This window comes from Daucus carota, chromosome 2 (genome assembly GCF_001625215.2).
Source record: "Daucus carota subsp. sativus chromosome 2, DH1 v3.0, whole genome shotgun sequence".
NCBI classification, from domain to species: Eukaryota; Viridiplantae; Streptophyta; class Magnoliopsida; order Apiales; family Apiaceae; genus Daucus; species Daucus carota.
Window position 1 is genome coordinate 46,350,262 of NC_030382.2, and position 21,826 is coordinate 46,372,087.

The 21,826-nt window shown below is 35.5% G+C and overlaps 3 protein-coding genes across 4 annotated transcripts; all 3 read left to right on the top strand.

Moving 5' to 3' along the window:
• Positions 1–6,166: 6,166 nt before the first annotated feature.
• LOC108206459 (E3 ubiquitin-protein ligase AIRP2) lies at positions 6,167–8,911 on the top strand. The gene is made up of 5 exons (XM_017376764.2): positions 6,167–6,707; positions 7,526–7,688; positions 8,042–8,108; positions 8,220–8,451; positions 8,536–8,911. The coding sequence occupies exons 1-5, from the start codon at positions 6,619–6,621 to the stop codon at positions 8,744–8,746; spliced, it is 762 nt and encodes a 253-aa protein (XP_017232253.1). The 5' UTR covers positions 6,167–6,618; the 3' UTR covers positions 8,747–8,911.
• Positions 8,912–10,119: 1,208 nt separating this feature from the next.
• Positions 10,120–15,211, top strand: LOC108207654 (trans-Golgi network-localized SYP41-interacting protein 1). The gene is made up of 4 exons (XM_064086908.1): positions 10,120–10,215; positions 10,406–10,735; positions 10,817–14,839; positions 15,176–15,211. The coding sequence occupies exons 1-4, from the start codon at positions 10,120–10,122 to the stop codon at positions 15,209–15,211; spliced, it is 4,485 nt and encodes a 1,494-aa protein (XP_063942978.1).
• Positions 15,212–18,767: 3,556 nt separating this feature from the next.
• Positions 18,768–21,742, top strand: LOC108206419 (uncharacterized). 2 transcript variants are annotated; one of them, XM_017376720.2, is made up of 8 exons: positions 18,768–18,987; positions 19,453–19,511; positions 19,611–19,907; positions 20,160–20,220; positions 20,443–20,567; positions 20,827–20,889; positions 20,984–21,108; positions 21,256–21,742. In XM_017376720.2, exons 1-8 carry the CDS (start codon positions 18,909–18,911, stop codon positions 21,479–21,481), a joined length of 1,035 nt encoding a protein of 344 aa, XP_017232209.1. In that variant the 5' UTR covers positions 18,768–18,908; the 3' UTR covers positions 21,482–21,742. The 2 variants fall into 2 exon arrangements, with proteins under 2 accessions (XP_017232209.1, XP_017232210.1); XM_017376721.2 differs by having other exon boundaries at positions 18,775–18,987; positions 21,251–21,742.
• Positions 21,743–21,826: the final 84 nt, after the last annotated feature.

Here is a 21,826-nt window from a genome sequence, read left to right on the forward strand (position 1 = left end):
CTACTCATAATTCATAAAAAAATAGACAAGAAATATTGAAGAGGAGTAAGTAATTACACTTATAACCATACCTAGAAAGAAAAACAGAAGTATAGGAGTTTCGTAACTAAACACGAATTTGTTCGCTATTCATAATCAAAAGCATGAAGCATTATTATGAGTCAAGATTACATGTACGAATATGGGTATAAGTTAAGAGGAGTCCGTATAAATTTAGAGGAGTCGTAAAATAAGAGAAGTAAAGAGAGTTGTTGTAAAGTCGTGTGTGTGTATATATATAAACAAATTGTCTGCCATATATACTTTATTTTCATCACTGTATTTTTTAGAAATTTTTTCAGTGAAGTTTATTCCTGAGAAAATATTTCCTAGGAAATTTTTTTTTTCCAAGAAATTTTTAATAAAATTGTTCCGTAAAAACTTTTTTCAAAAAAATTTTCATTTTTGATAATTTTTTCGAGCTTTTCATCCAATAATTTGTGTACAAGGAAAAAATTTCACAATACATTTTAATATTCACATAAAAGTTCAATTTAAAATCTGAATTTGAAATTTTATTTTTATCAAACCAATTAAAATTTGAAATTGAAATTGTGAAATTTAAATCTTGGATTTGAAAATCTGGATTTCAAATGAATTTCATATTTCCAAACAACAAGTAAGAATATATTTAGATTTCCAATGTTAAAAAATTTCTTAAAAATTTCGGTCAATATACCCCTACGAGTATCTCTTATTACGTAAAATCCTTACTTTCGCCAGTATAATTTGTGGAGTTCCTGGACTAGGCAAATACAGTGTTACAGAAATCGGGAATCGGACCTAATCGGTTCAGCTACCGATTCAGGGATTAATCGGAAATCGGGGATTAATCGGAAGGATTAATCGGCGTGAAAATCGGATTTATTTTAATATTAAAATATTATTTAATATTTAGTTATTATTATATTAGCTATTTAGTAACTAATATATTTACCAATATTCATAAACTTTATAATTACTCATATTTAAAGTAATATAGTATTTTAATTCTAATAATTTATCATATACACTTCAATTAAGAAATATATATAAGGATTAATCGGATTTCAAAAATCGGATCGGTGGCCGACCTTGCAGGAGATTAATCGGGGATTAATCGATTAAATCGGGGATTTTTAGAACACTGGGCAAATAAGATTCGTTCCTATCTGGCTCATCAATTCTGTCCAAATTCGAGAATGTTTATTTGACAATATAAAATTCAAAAACAAAGCCTTTAGAGAAATTTCCTAAATAAATCTTAAGTTTCAGGGGGTGGTATAGAACTCCAGATAGTGTTTAGGTTTCATAGAATTGCATCAACATGGAGGATTCATCATCACCTTGCATTGCTCGAACATACAGTCAACCAATTTCTTATGCAAACCAGGAGGTGAGTGAATAAATTCTGTTTTCACATCCTCATTTTCTTCATTTTGTTGTTAAACATCCAGTTGTTGAAAACTGAAGCTTAACTGTTTGATCGAAGTTTCAAGATTTTGTGTATACATTGTGCAATTTCAGAAGTGCTGCTAAATTTCTAGTCGTAGAATTTTCTAGAAGAACTATGATAGTTTCATTCAGTGATCAAGTTTTGACGTTAACTCATTACAGGAGGAGCATTGCTATCGTGCCCTAACACCGTCGTATTCATTTGGGAGATACGAGTCAGACCTGGAATGGGGAAAATGGTCTTGCTTTTCTCAAAACCGGTGTTTGGAAGAAGTTCAGAAACTCTCCAAACCTGGCACTGTTGCCGCGATGAAAGCTTATTTTGAAGCTCGTTATAAGAGGGTTGCTAATAAAAAGTCTTCAGTGGTTCCATCTTATCAGCAAAATCAGCAAAATGAAGTGCCTCGTGATTTTGATGATACCAGTGTTATGAAGTTTCACAAGAAATCTCAGATGGTTTCAGATTCGGCTAAATTCAGTAAGACTGTGTTTTGTTATGTGACAGAAAAAAATGATCTAGTAGCGGGGTGTTGTTTCCTAACTTTGTTAAGCATTTCAATGTTGTTGCAGAAGCATATGACATGGGAAATGCCCTGGAGGAAGGAGAAGTAACAGCGTCAATCACAAGAAAGTCTGCAAGTGCTCCATCAAAGGCATCAATATTTGGTGGTACATCCAAGCTCCGAGCTCCCATTGCCCCTAGGAAGAAAAATAACTCAACTCCTAATAGTGACAAGGCTGCAAGAGATGCTACAGTGAAAAGGCCACCTCCATTAGACTCACTTCATAAGCCGTTAAGTTATGATTCATGTGCTAGTGAAGCCAAAAAGACATCCTCCCCCATTCTTGACAGCATTAGAAATTTAAGAATCATTAAAAGCTTTGGCAAGTCATCCAAGGACAGCAGAACTAAGCATGCTCTAACAAGGGTATGTCCTGTTCTTTGTGATCAGCACCTATATGCAACAGATGCACACTTGCACAAGAATCACCAACATATTAACACACTACAACTGGATTTAAATTTGAACTTATATTAGTACAAATTATAGCTGACCTTTTTTCTTAATCTACAGGAGCGTGTGCATGGAGAAGCAACATGTAACAGTGAAACCCCTCATCAGGAAAACATAAGGTACCTTCTTATAAAGCCTCCAAAGTATGCATATATGCCCCTGAGCGCTTTCAGTTATCTGTTACTGATCCTTCCTCAAAATATTCTGTTCAGCTGCGTACAATCTTCAACTGCGGGAAGAACAAACCCTTCATCTACTGTACTTTCATCCTTGAGCTTTCAGTGTGATGAAAGAGGAGCAAGACATAAAGAGGTTAGCTCAAACCCAATACAAGTCATCCTCAATTGTACACTTTGAATGTCTTTATTTATTCTGATCTCGTATATGTAACTTGGCTTCCAGAAGCTAGAGAACAAGCTTAACATGAAAGGGAAAGAGAAGGCTCAACTGCAAACAAAATCTAAGGTATTATGTAACAATATTAGTTGGCACTCTAAAATACTTTCAAGTCAAGGAAGGAGGCATTCTTCCATGAAATAGTTGTCAAAATGATCAGATTGAGAATCACTAGTAGCCTGTGTAGACCTGAGAGTAAAGATTTATAGACTCAGATCTCCCAAATATAACTAAAATCTGCTTTTCATATCACCACTATTTGTTAATGTTTGTGGAAACTAAGTGAAGGAAATAAGTTAACAAAATTGCCACTTCATGTTGGCTTTGACATATTGTATGTCTATACACATCTGCTGTTTGATCCTCGCTCCTGCAAATTCAATTCTGTTTCACTGTTCTTTTGTTTGAAATGGTAGTCTTGCCCATGAAAAACAGTTACAGCTTAACTGTCAAAATTTATCTGTGTTGGCTCATTTTTCTGCATGTGTAAGTCTGCAAGTAAATTCTAGTCCACAATGCTTGGTTGACAGTAGCATTTGATGCTACATTTCTGCTTGTTCTGTAATCCGGCTATTTGTTTCTTTGCGCACCACGAAACAATCCGGGGCAAACAACTGAAACGTTAACCTGTTGCACTGATGTCAGCCACAGCTTAGAATATTTACATGTTCTTTCTTTTCTTTGGACATCCCTTCTTTTTTTTTTATCATCTCTGAGGCAGACTACAACCTATGCGGCTATGCATATATATATATATATATATATATATATATATATATATATATATATATTGCTGTAAATTCATTCCCTCCCCCCTACAATTTCCTCTATATCCAGCAGCACAAACCTAACTGCTTCATGTTATGTCTTGCAGTCTCATTCACCAGAAGTTGGAAGGAAACCGGCTCCCAGACAAGGACAGGAATCTGATAGTGCACGACCTCGTTTGGAATCCTTAGCGAAGAAACAGCTCAAAGTATGTTACAGAAAAGAATAAATGAATTCAAATAATCGTCAGACTGCCAAAGAAAGAATTTGGTGTAGAAGCCTGCTCAAATATTTCACTTTCAGATTATAATGTAAAGAGTGCTATATTTTGCCAATTTCAAGTAAGATATCATAGTCCATTCAGACCTTCATAAGTGTTAGTCATAGAACCACAATAGACACTATAAAGATAGGTTGCCAGTGTACAAAATTTGATTATTTCTTTGTGAGAGACTAATTTTCTTGTTAACTTATTTGTGCAAGCAGCTAGAAAAGAGGTCCATTTATAAGCTCTAGCTTGTTACAGTCACAAAATTCATTGTATTCTTTGAGCTCCATGTACTTCTCATAATTGGCTCAGAAGGACTAAAGTTTGCCATAGGGCTCTTCAATTAAAATGGATCCAGCCCTTGAAATTACTAAATGCACTTGATCCAGGAATTTGTTTTCTGATGCTTTGGCTCCTACATTTGGTTCCAGAAGGGTGTTTGACTTGGTGGTTGTCACTCTGTCCCTCTCTTTGCTTAATGGTGTAGTCTGCTGATTACTGACTTGGATCTGGTCATGGTGATCAGGACATAAGGTTGAAACTGTTATATATGTAACTTAAGTTGAGGCTTATGTTCTCGTTTATGAGTGAAATGAGGTGGAAGTTGTGAATGAATAGGCCAATAGGGTCAGCTGGGAGCTTAACTTGTGAGAGTCCAAAGTTTAAAGGAAAAAAAAATACACAAAAAACTTGGGAAAGTCCACAACAATCTACATGTTCAATCCATGTTCCACGTCCACGGTCCATCCATTTAGGCTTTAGCTGCTCCAAGAGGATCTCCCACCGCTCTGGTCCACGTCGAGGGTCTATGCATTTAACTGGGCCAAGAGTATCTCCCAAAGTACAAAATCTTTATCCACAAGTATATCAGCTATATTTATACAATCTTTGGATATCTAAAATGTTATATTTCATATTAAAAATAATAATTTTTATTAAAAAAGATAAAATAATAATCATATATTACTTTTAAAATACAACTAATAATTATAGTCAGTATTTTCGGCACAATCTCGTACACATACAACAGATTTTACATACCAATTTAGCCCATCATTTTTAATCAAGATCATTGCACTACACTATCTACTAGGGCTGTACATTCAATCCGCTCAACCGCATCAACCTCAACAACCACCCGCAACCGATCCGTGTATTATGGATAACCGCACAATGTGGGCGGTCGCGGATGGATTTTTTAATAACCATTAATTTGCGGTTTGGCTGCGGATTCATTTTTTTTAAAACCGCAAAAAACCAACCGCAACCGCCAACCGCACATTATATAAATTTAAATATTTTTATTATATATGTTTATATATTTACATATAGATATTCACATAAATAAAAAAAAGTTACTAAATTAATGAAAATTGGACTCTTTGAGGAAGGCCCAATATAAATTAGTCAATGTGTCCATGACTATAATTTATTTCATCCTCCAAATGGAAACTTATATCGGAGTATGATAGAACTTCTTTGTCTAACTATTTTAGCGGTTGAACCGCAACTCAAACCGCAACCAACCGCAATTACGTGGGTGGATTTGGTTGGTTTTTTTTAACCAACGGTTTGGTCGCGGTTTGAGATTTTAGAAAACCGCAAGTTGCGGTTTGGTTCGGTTATTACCCTCCAATCGAACCAATCCGAACCGCGTACATGCCTACTATCTACTTCATCCAATAATAGAAAGAAATCAAATTCTCGCCGTTTCTAATTTAATAATTACACCATTAAATATAATAATTTTTTGAGGGAATATTTATGTTTAGATTATAATGAACATATATGTAGAGATATCCAACTATTGTTAATTTAGTATTAAAATATTTGTAAGGGGTTCATTAATCATGGAATAGGAAGAAAGGGTTTAATCATATATTTTGATTCCTTCTATACATGATTATTATCTAAAGTAATACATTTTCCAAATATAAATTAATATCTACATTCAATGATGTACTAAAATTATTTAGTCCATCGAACTTTTTTTTATTTTTATACTAGTCCATCTAACTTTTCAATAAACAACTCAAAAACCTATAACTCAACAGTTCCATTTTACCACACAAAAAATTCATATCAACGATTCCAAATCTTTTAATAATCAAATATGCCCATCGCAATTTACAATATGCAGCACTCCTCACATATAAAATAAAAAATAAAATAAATAATATACAGCACAAAACTCATTTCCAATCGGCGCTCACCATAAATCTAGCAATTATCTAGCAGTTACTGTATTCCTTAGTGGTGGTTGAGTCAAAACATGAAAAATAACCCATCTTTTTTTCACCCAAAAATTCACTCCTCTCCCAACCAGATATGTATTGTTGCAAGATAATATCACTAGCAGCACCGAAACGAAATGAAATGAAAAGAGAAATCGAGCAAGAATTATGATAATAATTACGTCAGAGACGAAGACACAAAAGAAGCCGCCCCAATTCCCAGACCCTCTTTATTATCACTTTCATCATCCTATCTGCTTCTGTTCTTCTCCTCCTCCTTGCTCTACTGGATAATCATACACTTTTCTTGTATTATTAGGCTTACTTTTTCAATTTGGCTACTTACCCTTCACCTCATTCTTGATAAAGATTGCATTTTTATTCACTTTCTTCATTATCTTCATCCTCAACTATTAAAAAAGTGTCAAAGATTGAAACTTTGTTCCTAGAGGAAGGTTGAGGGATGGATATGATGTATTACCCACTTGGGAGGTATTCTTGTGGTGACTCTTTGAAGGTCTTGGAGGCTGATATTCAACATGCTAATTCTCTGTGAGTTTTTTATAACAAAAACTACTTTTATGATTTTTTTAGACCTTAATTGATTGCATTTAGGTTATATGTTTAAGTGTTTGTGTGTGATCATATTGGTTTTGGGTGTCATGTGTGTAAGTTTTGTGATCATGTGACTTTGTTTAACATAGTGATGATTTGATTAAAGAATTATGCAACTCAAATTGGAATTTTTGTGGTGGCTGTTGATTTTTATGTGTTTGGGGGCAGGAATATGAGAATTGGGAGGACCCTGTGAAGTGTTTAGTGTTTATTTGTTTCGGAAGGGGCTAGCTCATAGCTTTGTATTTGCTGCTATTTCTGTTGTTAATGCTAAGTCAAGGATGATGATAAATTCTCATGTTTCAACAAGTAGATATGTTGCATTAAGAAGTTCTTTATGTGAACAGTACTGAGGTTATTATGTTGTAGGGATATGTTGATAGACTGGTAGTGGATGTAGTCATGTATATAAGTTGCGGTGAGTGGTTCTTTTAGACAGATTGGGGCATGGATCACGAACTTATAACTGTATTGATTACTGAAAGTTGATTGGAGCATCATTCTACAAGATGTATGGAGTCCAGTTTAGTTGTTCGTTAACCTGACGTATATTTGTCGTGTTATGGTTGAACTAAAATATGTCGTTATATGGCTATAGTTTATCCGTACAATGATTTGTTCTTATTCGGCGATTAATTAATACATTTAACTTATATCTTGCGTTGTAGGGCTGCTTCTATTATAGTTTATCCGTACAATGTTTTGTTCTTATTCAGCGATTAATTTATACATCTAACTTATATCTTGCGCTGTAGGGCTGCTTCTATTCCAAGAGGAAAAGGCGGTTCTCACCTTCAAATGAAATTAGTGTACAATCACTTGGCACCGCTCCTCCTCTTTTTGCTCCAGTGGATTGACTGTTCATGCACGTGTCTACTACCGAATTATCTAAATCTTTTCCACGTGCTTGTATATAAGGTTGGTATTATGATTTAAACAATCTGCGTACCTTATCTGCAAGTTGACCCTTTTGACATACCTTATATATATTGGCAAATTGACCCTTTCTACATACAAATTATACAATTACAAGTATAACATAAATTTGCGCAGATCACAGAACGGATAGAATAATACAATGACAAAGGGATGTGTCAATATTTTTATTAAATATTTGAAAAATTGAAAACGAAAAAAAAGGAGGAAGGGGAATCATGAACTAAATTAGTAACAGCTTGGTAATTTTCTGACGTACATTAGATATGTTTGAAAATATTGCTTGAATATTTTTCTTATAAAAATTACTTTTCAAACTATTTTGCCTTTTGTAGGTTCAAAGAGATGGAAAACCGAAGATATCTGGACGTGGGAGAAAGGCAACCATTAAAGACTTCTATGGTTTGTTATATCTAGTTTTAAAGAAACTTAATACTAAAATAGTTTTGTGGAATGTGGTAAATGTAATTGCTCTTGACTGTTTTTGCTTTACTTTGATGTAAACAATTTCAGCTGTTATATTGCCATCTCTGCGGCGACTCCATAATGACTTGGAGCTAACTAACATTAAGGATGAGAAACCAGAATTGGGAATCATTAGCAAGAAGAAACTAGAAGCGGAAACTAGCTTCTCCAATATTGATCTTGAGAGAGAAGATGAATGTGGCATATGTTTGGAGCCTTGTACCAAAATTGTCTTGCCTAATTGCTGTCATGCGATGTGCATTAACTGCTATCGTGATTGGTAATTAAGTACCTATAATCTGGTATTAGGTTAGATGTATCTTTTACTTCCGATTCCTAATATGGAAATTCTGACAATTGACAGGAATGCCAGATCAGAATCATGTCCCTTTTGTCGTGGTAGCATAAAGAGAGTCAGGTCAGGAGACTTGTGGGTTCTCACCTGTGGCAATGACGTGATAGACAATGATACCGTTTCAAAGGAAGACTTGCTGCGCTTTTACCTATACATCAACAGCCTCCCAAAAGATATCCCAGATGGTCTTTTCTTCATGTACTATGAATACCTGTTTTGATTCAAAAGTGGAACGAATGTTGTATAGATAGAACAGCCGACTCATAGGTGTACATAGAGTCCGGCACAAAAACCTCGTTGTTGTTTCGTGTTAAACTTGTGGGTGGTCAATAAGTATCCAAGCGATACATTGTCATGGTTAATGTCAGTCCTTTTGTTTCTGGAACTTTGGTTGCTTCTCAGGTTTTCTTTTTACGCAAGTGAGTTTCAACAGTTCTGATCCACAATCGCATCTTTAACGAGGACATACCAGCTTTCTTTTTTTCTTTTTCTTCAAACGTATTGGGGATCTAGTGTTGAACAAAGATTTTTGGGTAACCACCTAGTTGGAGAAGGTAATGTTTATTGAAAGGTTGCCATTCTTCAGACCCTGATACGACCATGTTTAAAGTTTGTAGAGATGGTAGATTTGTAACTTCAGAAGTCTTAAATCAGATAACGAAGCTAAATAACTGGTAAAAAAAATACTACCTCCATCCCAAATTAAATGTCGCACGTAACTTTAGGTGCATTGACCGTCTATTTCCGAAATTTATTTTTTCTTTTATAAATGAAAATTTCATATTTTAATTTTTATTTGCAAAAATAAAATTTTAAAAATAAGTCACGTATCTATGCGGTCAATGAACCTTAAATTGTGTGCCCAAGTTAACGGGGCTATCTAATTTGGGATGGAAGGAGTACTAACTTGTATGACTGTTGGTAACCTTGAGAATTTCTTTTATTTTTTGTCAATGTTAGTTTTATAGGAGTGATTCGTTTAGACGCTACCGGATCATGCCTTTAACAAGAGATCTTTGATACTCTTTCCGTCTCAAAATACGTGTCACTTTAACTTTTTTTCACGTAATTTGAGATGCAAAAATAATATACTTCTACATATTATTTTTTAAACTTTTTTTTTTTAATAAAAATTTAACCTCAAAGTGGCGTGTATTTTGGGACCGAGGGGATATATAATATTTGCTCCTCCAAATATTCTCATAATGTATTTTCCGCTGAACTTATTTATTTATTTTATATAGTAACAGCATAGTACGGTGTCGTTGAAGCCGGACAGAAACCATTGTTATTGAAAGCAGAGGCAAAATTTTGTGTTCCTTGCGGTGCAATTAGCGGATCCATTGTATGTACTATTTTAATTCTTGAGGTAATTCTGTCTTTTTAAATTAGAAAAACTCCATCTTTTATGTTGTTTATACTTCATATCTCATTAGGGTTTTTCTATCGTTCGTTTCTTGAATTAATTACATCCATCAATGCATGCATGTATATAACATGCACATGTCTTTACATGTATATTATTATATATATTAATATGTGTTAATTTATTTCTAAAGAAGTTTGGACTGTTACAGATTATGAGAGATTAAAATGTCAGGAAATTATGATTCTGATGAGTTGGTAGATGCTTCTCCAGAAGATATTTCAGCTGGAGAAACTGATGGTGAGCACAGCCCTGCCACTCAGGTACCAATTATAATTTTAAATCTTTTTTAGCTTCTATGTTTAGTACTTCTCATGAATCTTGCTCGAATTTGTTACTCGAGACTGCAAAATCTTATTAAGGTCAGAAATTGAGAATTCGGTTAAATCATGTTTGTTTCCCTGATTTTAATTGTGTGCGCATAAAATAATTTAGCAAGTCCACTTGGTGCAGGTAGAAGGTATAGACCAGGATAATGGGGTGGATAGAGTACTAGACGGCCAAAATAAAGGAAAAGGTACTGAGGATGGGGGAAAAGATGACATGTTTGTTGATTGCCCTGATGAACTAGTATCTTATGATGGGAGAGCTAATGTTGCTGATAACAGTAAAGGAATGGAAACGTATGAACCCCATGAAAGGTTTGAGGGCTATAGCGACATTGGAAAAACCAATTTTAATGAATCAGACAATGGGAAGGATTCGACAGGTGAGCTGGAATCTGTGCGGGCAATGCTTGGAAAAACTGTTGCTGAGAAAGAAAGCTTTGCACAGGAATACGAGGTCTATGAGCTAAGTCTTGATAGTTCTTTTCTTTTTCTTTTCCCCATTTAATTAAAAAAAATTACAATTATTTTTTTGCAGGCAGAAAGAAAATCGGTTATGCAAGGACTTGCTAATCTCCATTATCAGCTCAGTGCTTTGAGCACACAAGGGTCGTTGGTCAATGAAAATAATGGGGGGTTTATTGACCATTATGACTCAGGCATATGGGTGGGTGAGAAGTCTGTGGTTACTGATGCACAATTGCAGGATATGATATATAATTGTTCCAAGTTTGTTAAGGATGTTCTGGATGAACGCTCCCAGACTCAAGGCACTCTCAGTGAACTTTACTCGATCCTACACAAGAAAGATTATGAAATTCACGAGCTCAGTGCTAGAATAAGTGGGTCTTCAGTACAACATGATGCTGAGGCCATTGCAGACAGGGTGTTAAATTGTCTCACGTCAGCGCCTAATCAAGAAGAATTGTTGGATAACTCATTCACCCAAAAAATGTTCCATATTGAAAAAAGCATCACATTTTTGATTGAGAAGCATAATAGTTTGCTTTCTGAATCGAATCTACTTGGGCAGTGCATAACAAATGTTAGGTCGGATCACATTTTGCAAGATGAGGGGTCAATTTTTCTTTCTGCGCGTGAAGAGCTGTTAGAGCTGAGAAGAAAAGAAGTAGATTTCACACAGAGAGTAACAGAGTTGGAAGAGAATAACTGGAGAATGAGAGAAGAACTCAAACGGTGTAGTGTCATCATTGATACTGCAAATGCAAATATTGAAAAAATTAAAGCAGAGCTTGAACATGAGAAGGCAAGGTGTAATAATACCAAAGAAAAGCTTAATTTAGCCGTAACAAAAGGAAAGGCGGTGGTCCAGCAACGTGATTCACTGAAACTGTCACTTGCTGATAAGACAAATCAGCTTGAGAGATGTTCTATTGAAATTCAAGAGAAATCTAGTGCTCTGGAAGCTGCCGAGTTATGTAAGCAAGAGCTGGTTAAGTGTGAAATTTTAGCTGCTTTTCTGCAGGAAGAGCTTTCAGAAAAGACTACCCTTATTGATAACTGTGAGAGAGTTTTGTTTGAGAGTCATTTGCCCGAGGAACTTAAGTTGGTGGATATTTTAGGGAAAGTGCAATGGCTTACAAATGAGAACAACAAACTCATAGGCAAGTTGGAACATGTCATTACAACAGAAGCTGCAAATAATGAGATTGAGCGACTTACTGCATTGACATTGGCAGAATCACATGAGAAGCATTGTCTCCAAGAGGAGCTTGAGAATTTAAGATACAGATACGATAGGATGGTTGAGAAGGAGCATCAGAATTCATTGGAGAAGGATCGAACAGTGAGGCTGTTACACGAGGCATCTGGAATTGCTATGAACGATGCAGAAGGGCTGCCCAGTGATATGGGATTTATGATTGACCGATTTCTTGGAAAAACAAAAGAGAAAACTTGTGTTTCTATTGGATCATCTCACGTGGTAAGGGAAATATTTGAAAGAATGCAGAGCCTCTTGTACACGAGGGATCAGGAAGCTATGCTGTTTAAGAAAGTTTTGGAGGAGGACATAATGACTAGATCAGAGGTGAACCAGTTGGCGAATAAGGTAGAGGTGATTTCGCAAGAACTATGTAATATAAAAGAGGAGAATGAATCTCTGCAGAATGCTCTTTCATGTTCAGAAGAGAAAGCTTCACTTCTGAGGGAGAAATTATCTATGGCAGTTAAAAAAGGCAAAGGATTGGTTCAAGAGCGAGAAAATGCTAAGCAGCTTTTGTATACAACAAGAGAAGTTGCACATAATGAGATTGATCGACTTACTGCATTAATGTTAACAGAAATACAAGAAAAAGATTATCTCAAGGACGAGCTTGAAGATCTATTGTACAAGTACGAAGGAATTGTGGATAGAGAGCATCACATTATGCTAGAAAGGAATCGGCTTGTCAGTATGTTACATGAGGCATCTGGAATAGCAATGACTGATTCTGAAGAGCAACAATCTGGAATGGACAATATCATGGACATTTGCTTCCAAAAATTACGAGAAAAAGCCAGAGTTTCTACTGAGTTTTCTCAGGTGGCCCATGAACTGTTTGATAGGATTCAGAGTCTCTTGTACATTAGGGATCAAGAGGCTATTCTTTTCGAAAATGTTTTGGAGGAGGACATGCTAGATAGATCTCAGGTGAATAACCTGGCTAATAAAATATTAGTGCTCTCTCAAGAACTACATGATTTGAACGATGAGAAAGATACTCTACAGAATAAACTATTACATTCTGAAGAAAGCACCTTTATTTTGCGGGAAAACTTATCCTCGATGGTTAAAGAAAAAGAAAAACTTGTTAAAGAGTGGGAGGACATGAAACAGCTTCTGGATAAAACAAGAGAAGCTGCACACAATGAGATTGATCGACTGACTTTATCAATATTCACAGAAACACAAGAAAAGCATTATTTCAAAGAAATGTTTGAAACTTCGAAGTACAAGTATGAAGAAAAAGTAGAGAAAGAGCATCAGATTTCATTGGACAAGGGCCGATTGGTCAAGATGTTGCAGGAAGCATCAGGTATAGCCTTAAATAATCCAGAAGAGATGCAGGCTGACTTGGACTGTATCATTGATCAATGCTTCCAAAAATTAAAGCCACGAGATGAATCCTCTGTTCAGTCTTCTCAGGTAGAAAGTGAAATAGCCAAAAGATTTCAATGTGTTTTGTACATAAGAGACTTTGAAGCTATGCTGTTCGAAACACTTTTAGAAGAGGAGATGCTAAAGGAATCAGAGGTGAACCAACTAAAATATAAAATAACAGTCATTTCTGAAGAACTGCATAATCTAAAAGATGAGAAAGACACTCTAATGAATGATCTTTCACGTTCTGAAGAGAAAGCTGCCCTTCTTAGGGAAAAGTTATCCGTGGCAGTTAAGAAAGGCAAAGGACTGGTTCAAGAACGGGAAAACTTGAAAAAAATTCTGGATGAAAAGAATGCATCAATACAGAATATAACTCTTGAATTAGAGCAACTAAAAGTTACTCTAAATGACTACAGGAATGCAAACCATAAATTGTCAACTGAGGCTGATTGTGTTCCAAGGTTGGAGATGGATCTCGATGCTATAAAAGAACAGAGAGATCAGCTAGAGCAGTTATTGTCTGAGAGGAATGGAATGTTACAAAGATTGATTGAATCAATTGAGAGTATCAGACTTCCAGATGGGTCAGCTGTTAAAGAGCCTACAGAAAAGGTGCAAAGGCTTGCTGGGTATATTAGTGAGTGTGAAGCTGCTAAAGCACAGGCACAACGCGAGTTGGAGATAGTAAAAGAGGAATCTATTACCAAGTCTAATGACTTAGCTCTTGCTGAGAACCAAATCACTATGATCATTGATGAGAAAGAAGATTTACAAGTTTCCAGAACTGCTGCATTAACGGAGCTCCATAAAGTCAAAGAGGAGGCGTCTTATCTTAGAAGTGAGCTAGCTGAGGCCCAGAAAACCATAAAATCCCTTGAAGATTCAATATCACAAGTACAGACGAAAATGTCTCTTCTGGCCGATGAAAATTATACGGCACAAGTTGGTAGGACTAATTTGGAGATTGAGATAGAAAAGCTCAAAGAAGAAGTTGGCTTGCAAGTCCGCAAGCTTGAAGATGCATCCATCAGTATAAAGTCATACGAAGAAACAATCTGGAAAGCGGAAAATACAATATCTGCTATTAGTGGTGAAAGGGAAGCTGCTAAACAGGAGATTTTAGATCTTAAATCTCAATTGAACTCATGTATGAAAGAGTTGGGTGACAAGCATAATGCTGAGCAAGAAATTGCAGATCTCAAGTCACGGTTAAATGCATGCATGCAAGAACTGGCGGGACCCCGTGCCACCAAAAGAATTGGGTCTCATGAGCTCTATGGTCACCTCACTAATCTTCAATGTATTCTGAAGGATGATTTAATGTTGTGCCTACTGAAGGAAAGCTTTCAAAAGAAATTTGACAGCCTGAAAGATATTGATGACATCCTTAAAGACATAATGGATCATTTCATTGAAAAGGACGTGAATAAGTGGCAGAATTTACCAAGTTCTGAGGTGAAATGTAATCCTTTTATTATGATCTTATCAGTAACCGTAATGAAAAAGCTTTTATGCACGATATGCCTAAGACTTTGTTATGCCTTGAATTTTTTGGATTTTCAATTAAATACAAGCATCAACTTCTAGTAGAACATGGAAGTAAAGTGGAAAAAAGCCCCTGCTTGAATTATCTGTGTATCTAAGAAGGGCAACACATTTTATAATGACAGCCATCTGGGGTTGTTGAATCTCTAAAAAATCATTATTGAATGCCTCTCTCCTAATCTTTTTTCATTCTACTTCATAATACCCAATCTTTCTTTTAATTATAATATTTGTGGTTTGATGTAGTCACTGGTTGATCTATTGGTCAATGACTCGCTGTAATACTAAACCTACTCATTTTTTTCTTTGTGTGGAGATGACATGTACGAATAACTTGTTAAACGCCAATAAAGGCTATCAGAGCATGTACAACTTCCCTGGAGAAGTTGAGAAGTTCCATACCACATATCACATTCTCTCACCCTTGCTTCCTGTAATGTTTGCACAGCATACTTTAGTCTCCAACTATACCGCGGAGAAAATTCCTCATAGTCTCTGTACAGAACCTTTTAGTTTTTAATCTAAAATTTTCATTCTTTGTAGAACATTTTTGATGAACTTTCCTTTGTGTGCCTTGTAGGAAGACTCTTTTGCTCTGAATCGATTCACAGATGGTCTTCACAATTTTAAGATCATTGAAATGTTTGATGGAGAGGTGGATACTGCAGATGATGACAGTTTTACTCAATGTATTGGAAAAACAGTGGACAATCTCCAGTTTAAAAACAAATTTATCGTCGAAGTATTTGAAAGTTCTTCTTCATTTATGGATATGATGATCACATCTTTATCAAAAAAATTAGTAGCAACAAGAGATGAATCTCTTGTTAGATGGGAGCATATTAAATCTTTAAAGCAGGTTATGAACAATATGGAAAATAATAAGCAGGCACAAGAAAATGCAATGCAGATGCTGGAGAATAATATTGCAATTTTATTGTCTGCTTGTTGTGATGCAACCCTAGAACTGAAGTTTAGAGATGAGAATAGTTTGCTAGAATCAGGTTCATTCCCTGGGATTGATGATTTAGATAATAGCCTGTTTTCAGATGTAAGAACAATTAGCACAGATCCTGAGCATCAGGCCACACTTGTCAGCAGCAAATATATCAAGACTGCTAACGAGCTGTTATCCGGTGCTAAAATTGTTCAGAAACTGATCGAACAGTTACAACATATGGGTACAACTGTGGAAAACTTGCGGAGAAATTTGAAAGAAAGTAGCGCTGCTTTCAGCAAAGCCATAGGAGAAAGGGATTTCTATCAGAGTAGGGTGTCCAAGTTGGAAGCTGATCTAGAAGCGTCAAAAATATTATGCAGTAATATTAATGATAAACTAAAGGAGCATCAAGCACAAGAAGGCAAATGGCAGGAGAGAGAAAAAGAAATTATGACTATGTACAACATCTTGAAGAAAGAAAAAGGTACCATATTTTGTTTAATTTGATATAGCATTTAACTTTCAAGGTTGAATAGTACCTATCTATAACACTTACGTCTTTTTTCTTTTGGTTCACAGAAGACACTCTCCTATCAGCACCCCAGTTGAAATCTCTCTCCAGGAAGATAGATAGAATCAAGATCCCCACAGATTTTGAAGTAAAGGAATTAGAGCCCCATGATTCCAATTTTATTAAAAAGCTGTATTACATTGTTGATTGGGTTGGTGGAATGCAACATGAGATAGGTTCCGTGTCATTCAACAATGAATTACAAGAAACAATTGTTAAGGATCAAGCTATTGAAATTGAACATCTGAAAGAGGAAGTTTCTAAACACATTATAGACAAGCAGAATTATGAGAAAATGGAACATGAGCTGTTTGAACTGGCAAAAGGATTAAAGAACATGGTTCATAAGTTAGGAGGTAATGAGATGGCTGAAACACAGAGAACTGCTGATGTCATTGGACAACTTCCATTGTTGGAGAAGCTCGTTACAGCCATTATTTGGGATTCTGAGAATTCAAGATCCAAAGCCCAAGAGCTTGACACTAAGATTTTGCGGACTCAAGAGGTTGTGGATGAACTATCAAGTAAGGTCAAATTCTTTGAAGAATCTAATAAGGGAAGGGGAGCTTTGACAAACTCTATTCAAGAACGAGAGGATCATGAAGCTCATGCATTGTCTACTCGTTCAGAAATATCTGAAATCGAAGATGGGGTAATTATTAATACCTGTTTATATACCATATCGACTACTTCACCAATGATAAAACACTTTCTCTTTCTCAAAATGCAGTTACTTTGGTTAACTTTCTCGTCAGGTGTTTTACTTGTTCCAAATTTTATTAATACATTTGGTTATGTCCTGATGGCTGTATGGTTAAAAACTTAAAATTGTCTAGTTACATCTTTAGTTTGTTTTGAATCTCGTAATATGTCTTTAGTCTTGGGTGCTGAGATATGCTAGTATATGTTTTAGCATGTCAGTGTTTGTACTCCATTAAAGAAGAAGGAATATCTGAATGTAGATAAAAGAGATAATTAGCAAGCCCTGCTCAGTACTCCATTACTAGTATTTAGGAATGTAGTACTGTTTTTGATTAATGTGAATACTACGCTTGACCTCATGCAGGGACCACTTGTGAACATACCCATTCCACCTGCAGCCTCATCTACTAATGTAACTTTAAGAAAGGGATCAAATGACCACCTAGCAATCGATATAGACTCAGAATCTGATCGTCTGATCAGCAAAAAGGATACGGCTGAAGAGAAAGGTTAGGTTCTTAATAATCATTCTGTTGGTTATCTTATTCTGTCTGGTTCCAGAGGAAATACATTAAGCTTCATTGTATTGCAGGTTATGTATTCAAGTCACTAATAGCATCAGGTTTGGTTCCAAGACAAGGGAGGACAATTGCAGATAGAATAGACGGAATTTGGTAAAGTGCTAATAATATATTAATTTTTTTTTAATTTCGGTTTTAAGAAAATCAATAAATAACCAGAAATGCCGCAAATCTTGAAACACACCTCGGAAATTTTGTAAAACTCTTGACAGGAGTTGTCAGGGATGCAAAATAGTGTTAACATCTTTTATCTAGACTATAATGTTGATTAGAACCGAGTTTTTAAGACAAGTAAAGTATTAACCTAGATTTTCTAATTGAATTCAGGGTAGCTGGTGACCGAGCTCTGATGGTTCGTCCACAGGCAAGAATTGGTGTAATTTTATATTGTCTCTTCTTGAATTTATGGCTTCTGGGCAGTATTTTGTAACAAGGCCTAAGATTACCCTGCCAGAAAATCAAATGCCAGTTCTCAGTTGCAAACTGTATCATAGATAGTTAATATAGTAAATTCCAGCACTGCACATATTTAAACATGCACATTGTTAGTGTTTCATATTCATATAATCCATTTTGCAGATTTGTACATGTTTTTCATTCAATATTCGATTGATAGCCATTACATTGTAGATTTGTAGTGATTCAAAACTTTTCTTGTATCATTTATTCATTTGAACACTGATCTCATAAATTTTGCCGGGCTATAGGCAGATTTTAACTCAGATGTCTCTCCTACTCCATCTGTTTCATCTAAGATGATTGCAGAGTTTCATTAGTCTAGTTTTGTAACCAAGGTAGTTTTTTTTTTTTCAATAGAAAATATATATTGATAAATGTGTCACATGTCAGCCTATTTAATTTTCAACCTGGCTTTGCTATATTTGACAAATATACTGTTGGATATTTTGTGTTTTAATATAAAAATCATAAAAATAATTGTGTAATATCAGATGCATACCAAAAGGAATAAAATTAATGAAATACAGTATATATGTATAGAGGTCTTCTGCCTTAATAATTTTCAATTTACTTTTCTAAATATTACTCCAACAAAGAAAACTATTTTTGCTTATCAAAATTTAAAAAACCCCTTAATTTTGGACCATAATCTTTGAACTGGGAGTGTCCACTTAATAAGATCTCACCCTTTTTTGTTAAATTTAATCAAAAGATACAACTTGGGGGATGATGGGTTTGCTCACCATGAATTGTTCATGGGTTTCTAAAGCTGGAGGAACTCTATCTACATTCAACCTCAGCTATGGTATATATTTATACCCATCTACTTTGTGTTTCTTGTTCTTTTGTAATTTGCTTTCTGGGTTTTCTCATCTTTTAGTTAGGTTTAAAAGTTGAGGATTGAGAACCAATAAAAATGCTTTCTTTTCGATTCTTGAATATAGTTTGATTATGCAGCTTCTCACCTGCTGCAACTAATATGTTCAAGCACTGTTTTCCAGTCTTTGTATTCTTATATTGCATTACTGTGGTGATAGAGAAAGCAGCAGAGTGTTTCTTTGGCTAATTGAGCACAATCACACACTCATTTTGCCTTCGACAAAGCTGTAAGCCTCGACCTCGCCTGTAAAGGGTGTGGACACAATCACACGCTCTTTGGTTCCTGTACTATTGCTGGCATGTGTATATACGAGTTTATTTTGATCTATGTTTGTCTAAATTTAAATCATTGATGGTTATAATAGGTTTATCTGATATCAAATATGACTAGGTAGGAAATTACGCGTTCACTACAGTTCCCCGATTTTGTTACCTGCAGAGTCATGCAATGTAAGTTTTAAAGACTGCAATTAGGTATTTAAATCATTTGGCAGTTTTACCTATGTCCCTCCCCCTCTCTCCGCTCATAGATTCTAAACCACCTTGTAGAAACTTAGAGCCAGGACTCGAGTATTTGCAAGCAAGAAATCCACTAAGAAGTTCCGAAGAAAAGGGGACGCCCAAAAGAATGCAACTGCACTCCCTGATAATGCTAATGCATCTGATAGAGCTGGATCTGAAGATGAGTCGATGTCAAAAGATGCTTCTGTTCAAGACAATAGTATGATGTCTACTGATAATCTGGACTCGACAATGTCAACTTCCTTACCTTCCAGGACTTCTGTTCTTCAGGCTTGCACTTCAACTTCTATTTTGATAGCTGCTCTAGGAGTGACCATACGACAGGTATAATCATGTCCTTTAGATACTGACTTATGGCTGGTGGAAAATCATTGGCCTATTAGCTACCAAGCAGTGGTTGCTGAATCCTGGCAAATTTGCCTGATTTATTAAAGCTTGTCACTGGCCATCCCAAGTATTATTTAGAGTTGGGACTTGTTGATATTGATTACGCCATCCTATTACCTTGCTTATTACTTTACACATTCTGTAAGAATTTTGCTTAATAACAATATTATTCTTCTTATTATCTTGCAGCTTTCTCATGTTGCATCAATGGAAGGATGGCCTATTGCCGACTGCTCTACGGACATATCATGTATGTAATGCTCACAAATACTAATCTCATACTTACATTTCATATCCAGTCTGCGCAGATATGGGGAACAAAAACAATTACACCAACATTTCTCTTTAAAGTTAAAACCAGCCAAAATTCATCCTGTAAATCATTTTACATAACCTTTAGAAATCTGATATCTGATAACTTGACTATGTGAGGTACATATGGAAGCTCACTAAGGGCATTATGTATTGACAGTTGGTTTCCAGATGTGGCATATTGAGTTAATTACAGGGCTGGTTGTATTGGTATCATCATGCCGGTATTTGCTATTGCAGACATGGCCTGATTTTGCTGAGTCAAGTGAAGCAGCCAATCAACAGGTTGATACTCTCTATATGCTGCATTACTCTCAAGAACGTTTCATGGGCTTTTTTTATTGTTGTTACCCGTCTACCTGTTCTACTAGGTATAGCCATACAAATTTGGAAACTATTGACTCAGCGGGATGTCTGTATGTTACAATTTAGTTGCGATCGAACTCATTAGATATCTAATTATCTATATACTCCATCTTGGTTGTTTTACATTAAACTAGATTGCACTAAAAGATCTTATGACACTGCTTTGGTTTTTCTGTAGGTTCTTTCTTCACTGCAGCCTTTAGATTACTTGGCTGTAGCTTCACTGTCAGGATTTAGTGAGGTGAGCATTAAAAAACAGAAATTTTCTTGATTTGATTACCATTTATTTCAATTTTATTGTCTGAATTACTTTTATGCATGTGTAAACTGCTTAGGAACTTCTTTTCCGCGGTACAATGCTTCCACTTATAGGAGTCAACTGGAAGAGTGCGTTAATAGTTGGAATCATTTTTGGAGTCCTGCACCTGGGCAGTGGCCGAAAATATTCTTTTGCAGTCTGGTACATGTTATGCTTTACTTGATGAATAGCTTGGACGATTTATGTAGCATAATTATACGCAACAATGTATTTGCGCAGAGTAAATATAGGAAACCAAAGTGACTTAATGATGAATATTAATGTACTGCTGAACTCTCTGTAGGGCAGCATTTGTTGGATTTGCCTATGGTTATGCTACAATTTTGTCCTCCAGCATCATCGTTCCCATGGCTTCACACGCAGCAAACAACTTAGTAGGAGGCATCATATGGCGCTACACATCAAAGTCACCAAAATAAACGAGGGATATCCTAATACTGACACCTTCGGTTACAACCAAACCAAATATACTCGATATGTCTCACTGGTCATCAATAAAGTCCAGTATATGTGAAGTTCATAATTTTGGGCATCTGGGTCATATATGTTGCACATCAGAATCCTCTATTTCAAAAATTAAATTTTCAGCCACAGAGGTGATTTTAATTAACACCTATGCTCTAGATTTTCTGTTTATGCACAAAATGTGGGTAATGTGAAGCAAAGACAACTGCATTATATACTACAACGGTTAAGTTATGATATGGCCATGGGTCATGTGAATTCTTGGTCTTTAATTAATTGTAAACACTCTGCAAACAATTCTATATTTCAATCTCAAGCCCATTACGTATTTAGATTAGTCCATGAACACGTATGAAGGAGCATTTTTCTTATGCATAGAAAGCATTTGCAGTTT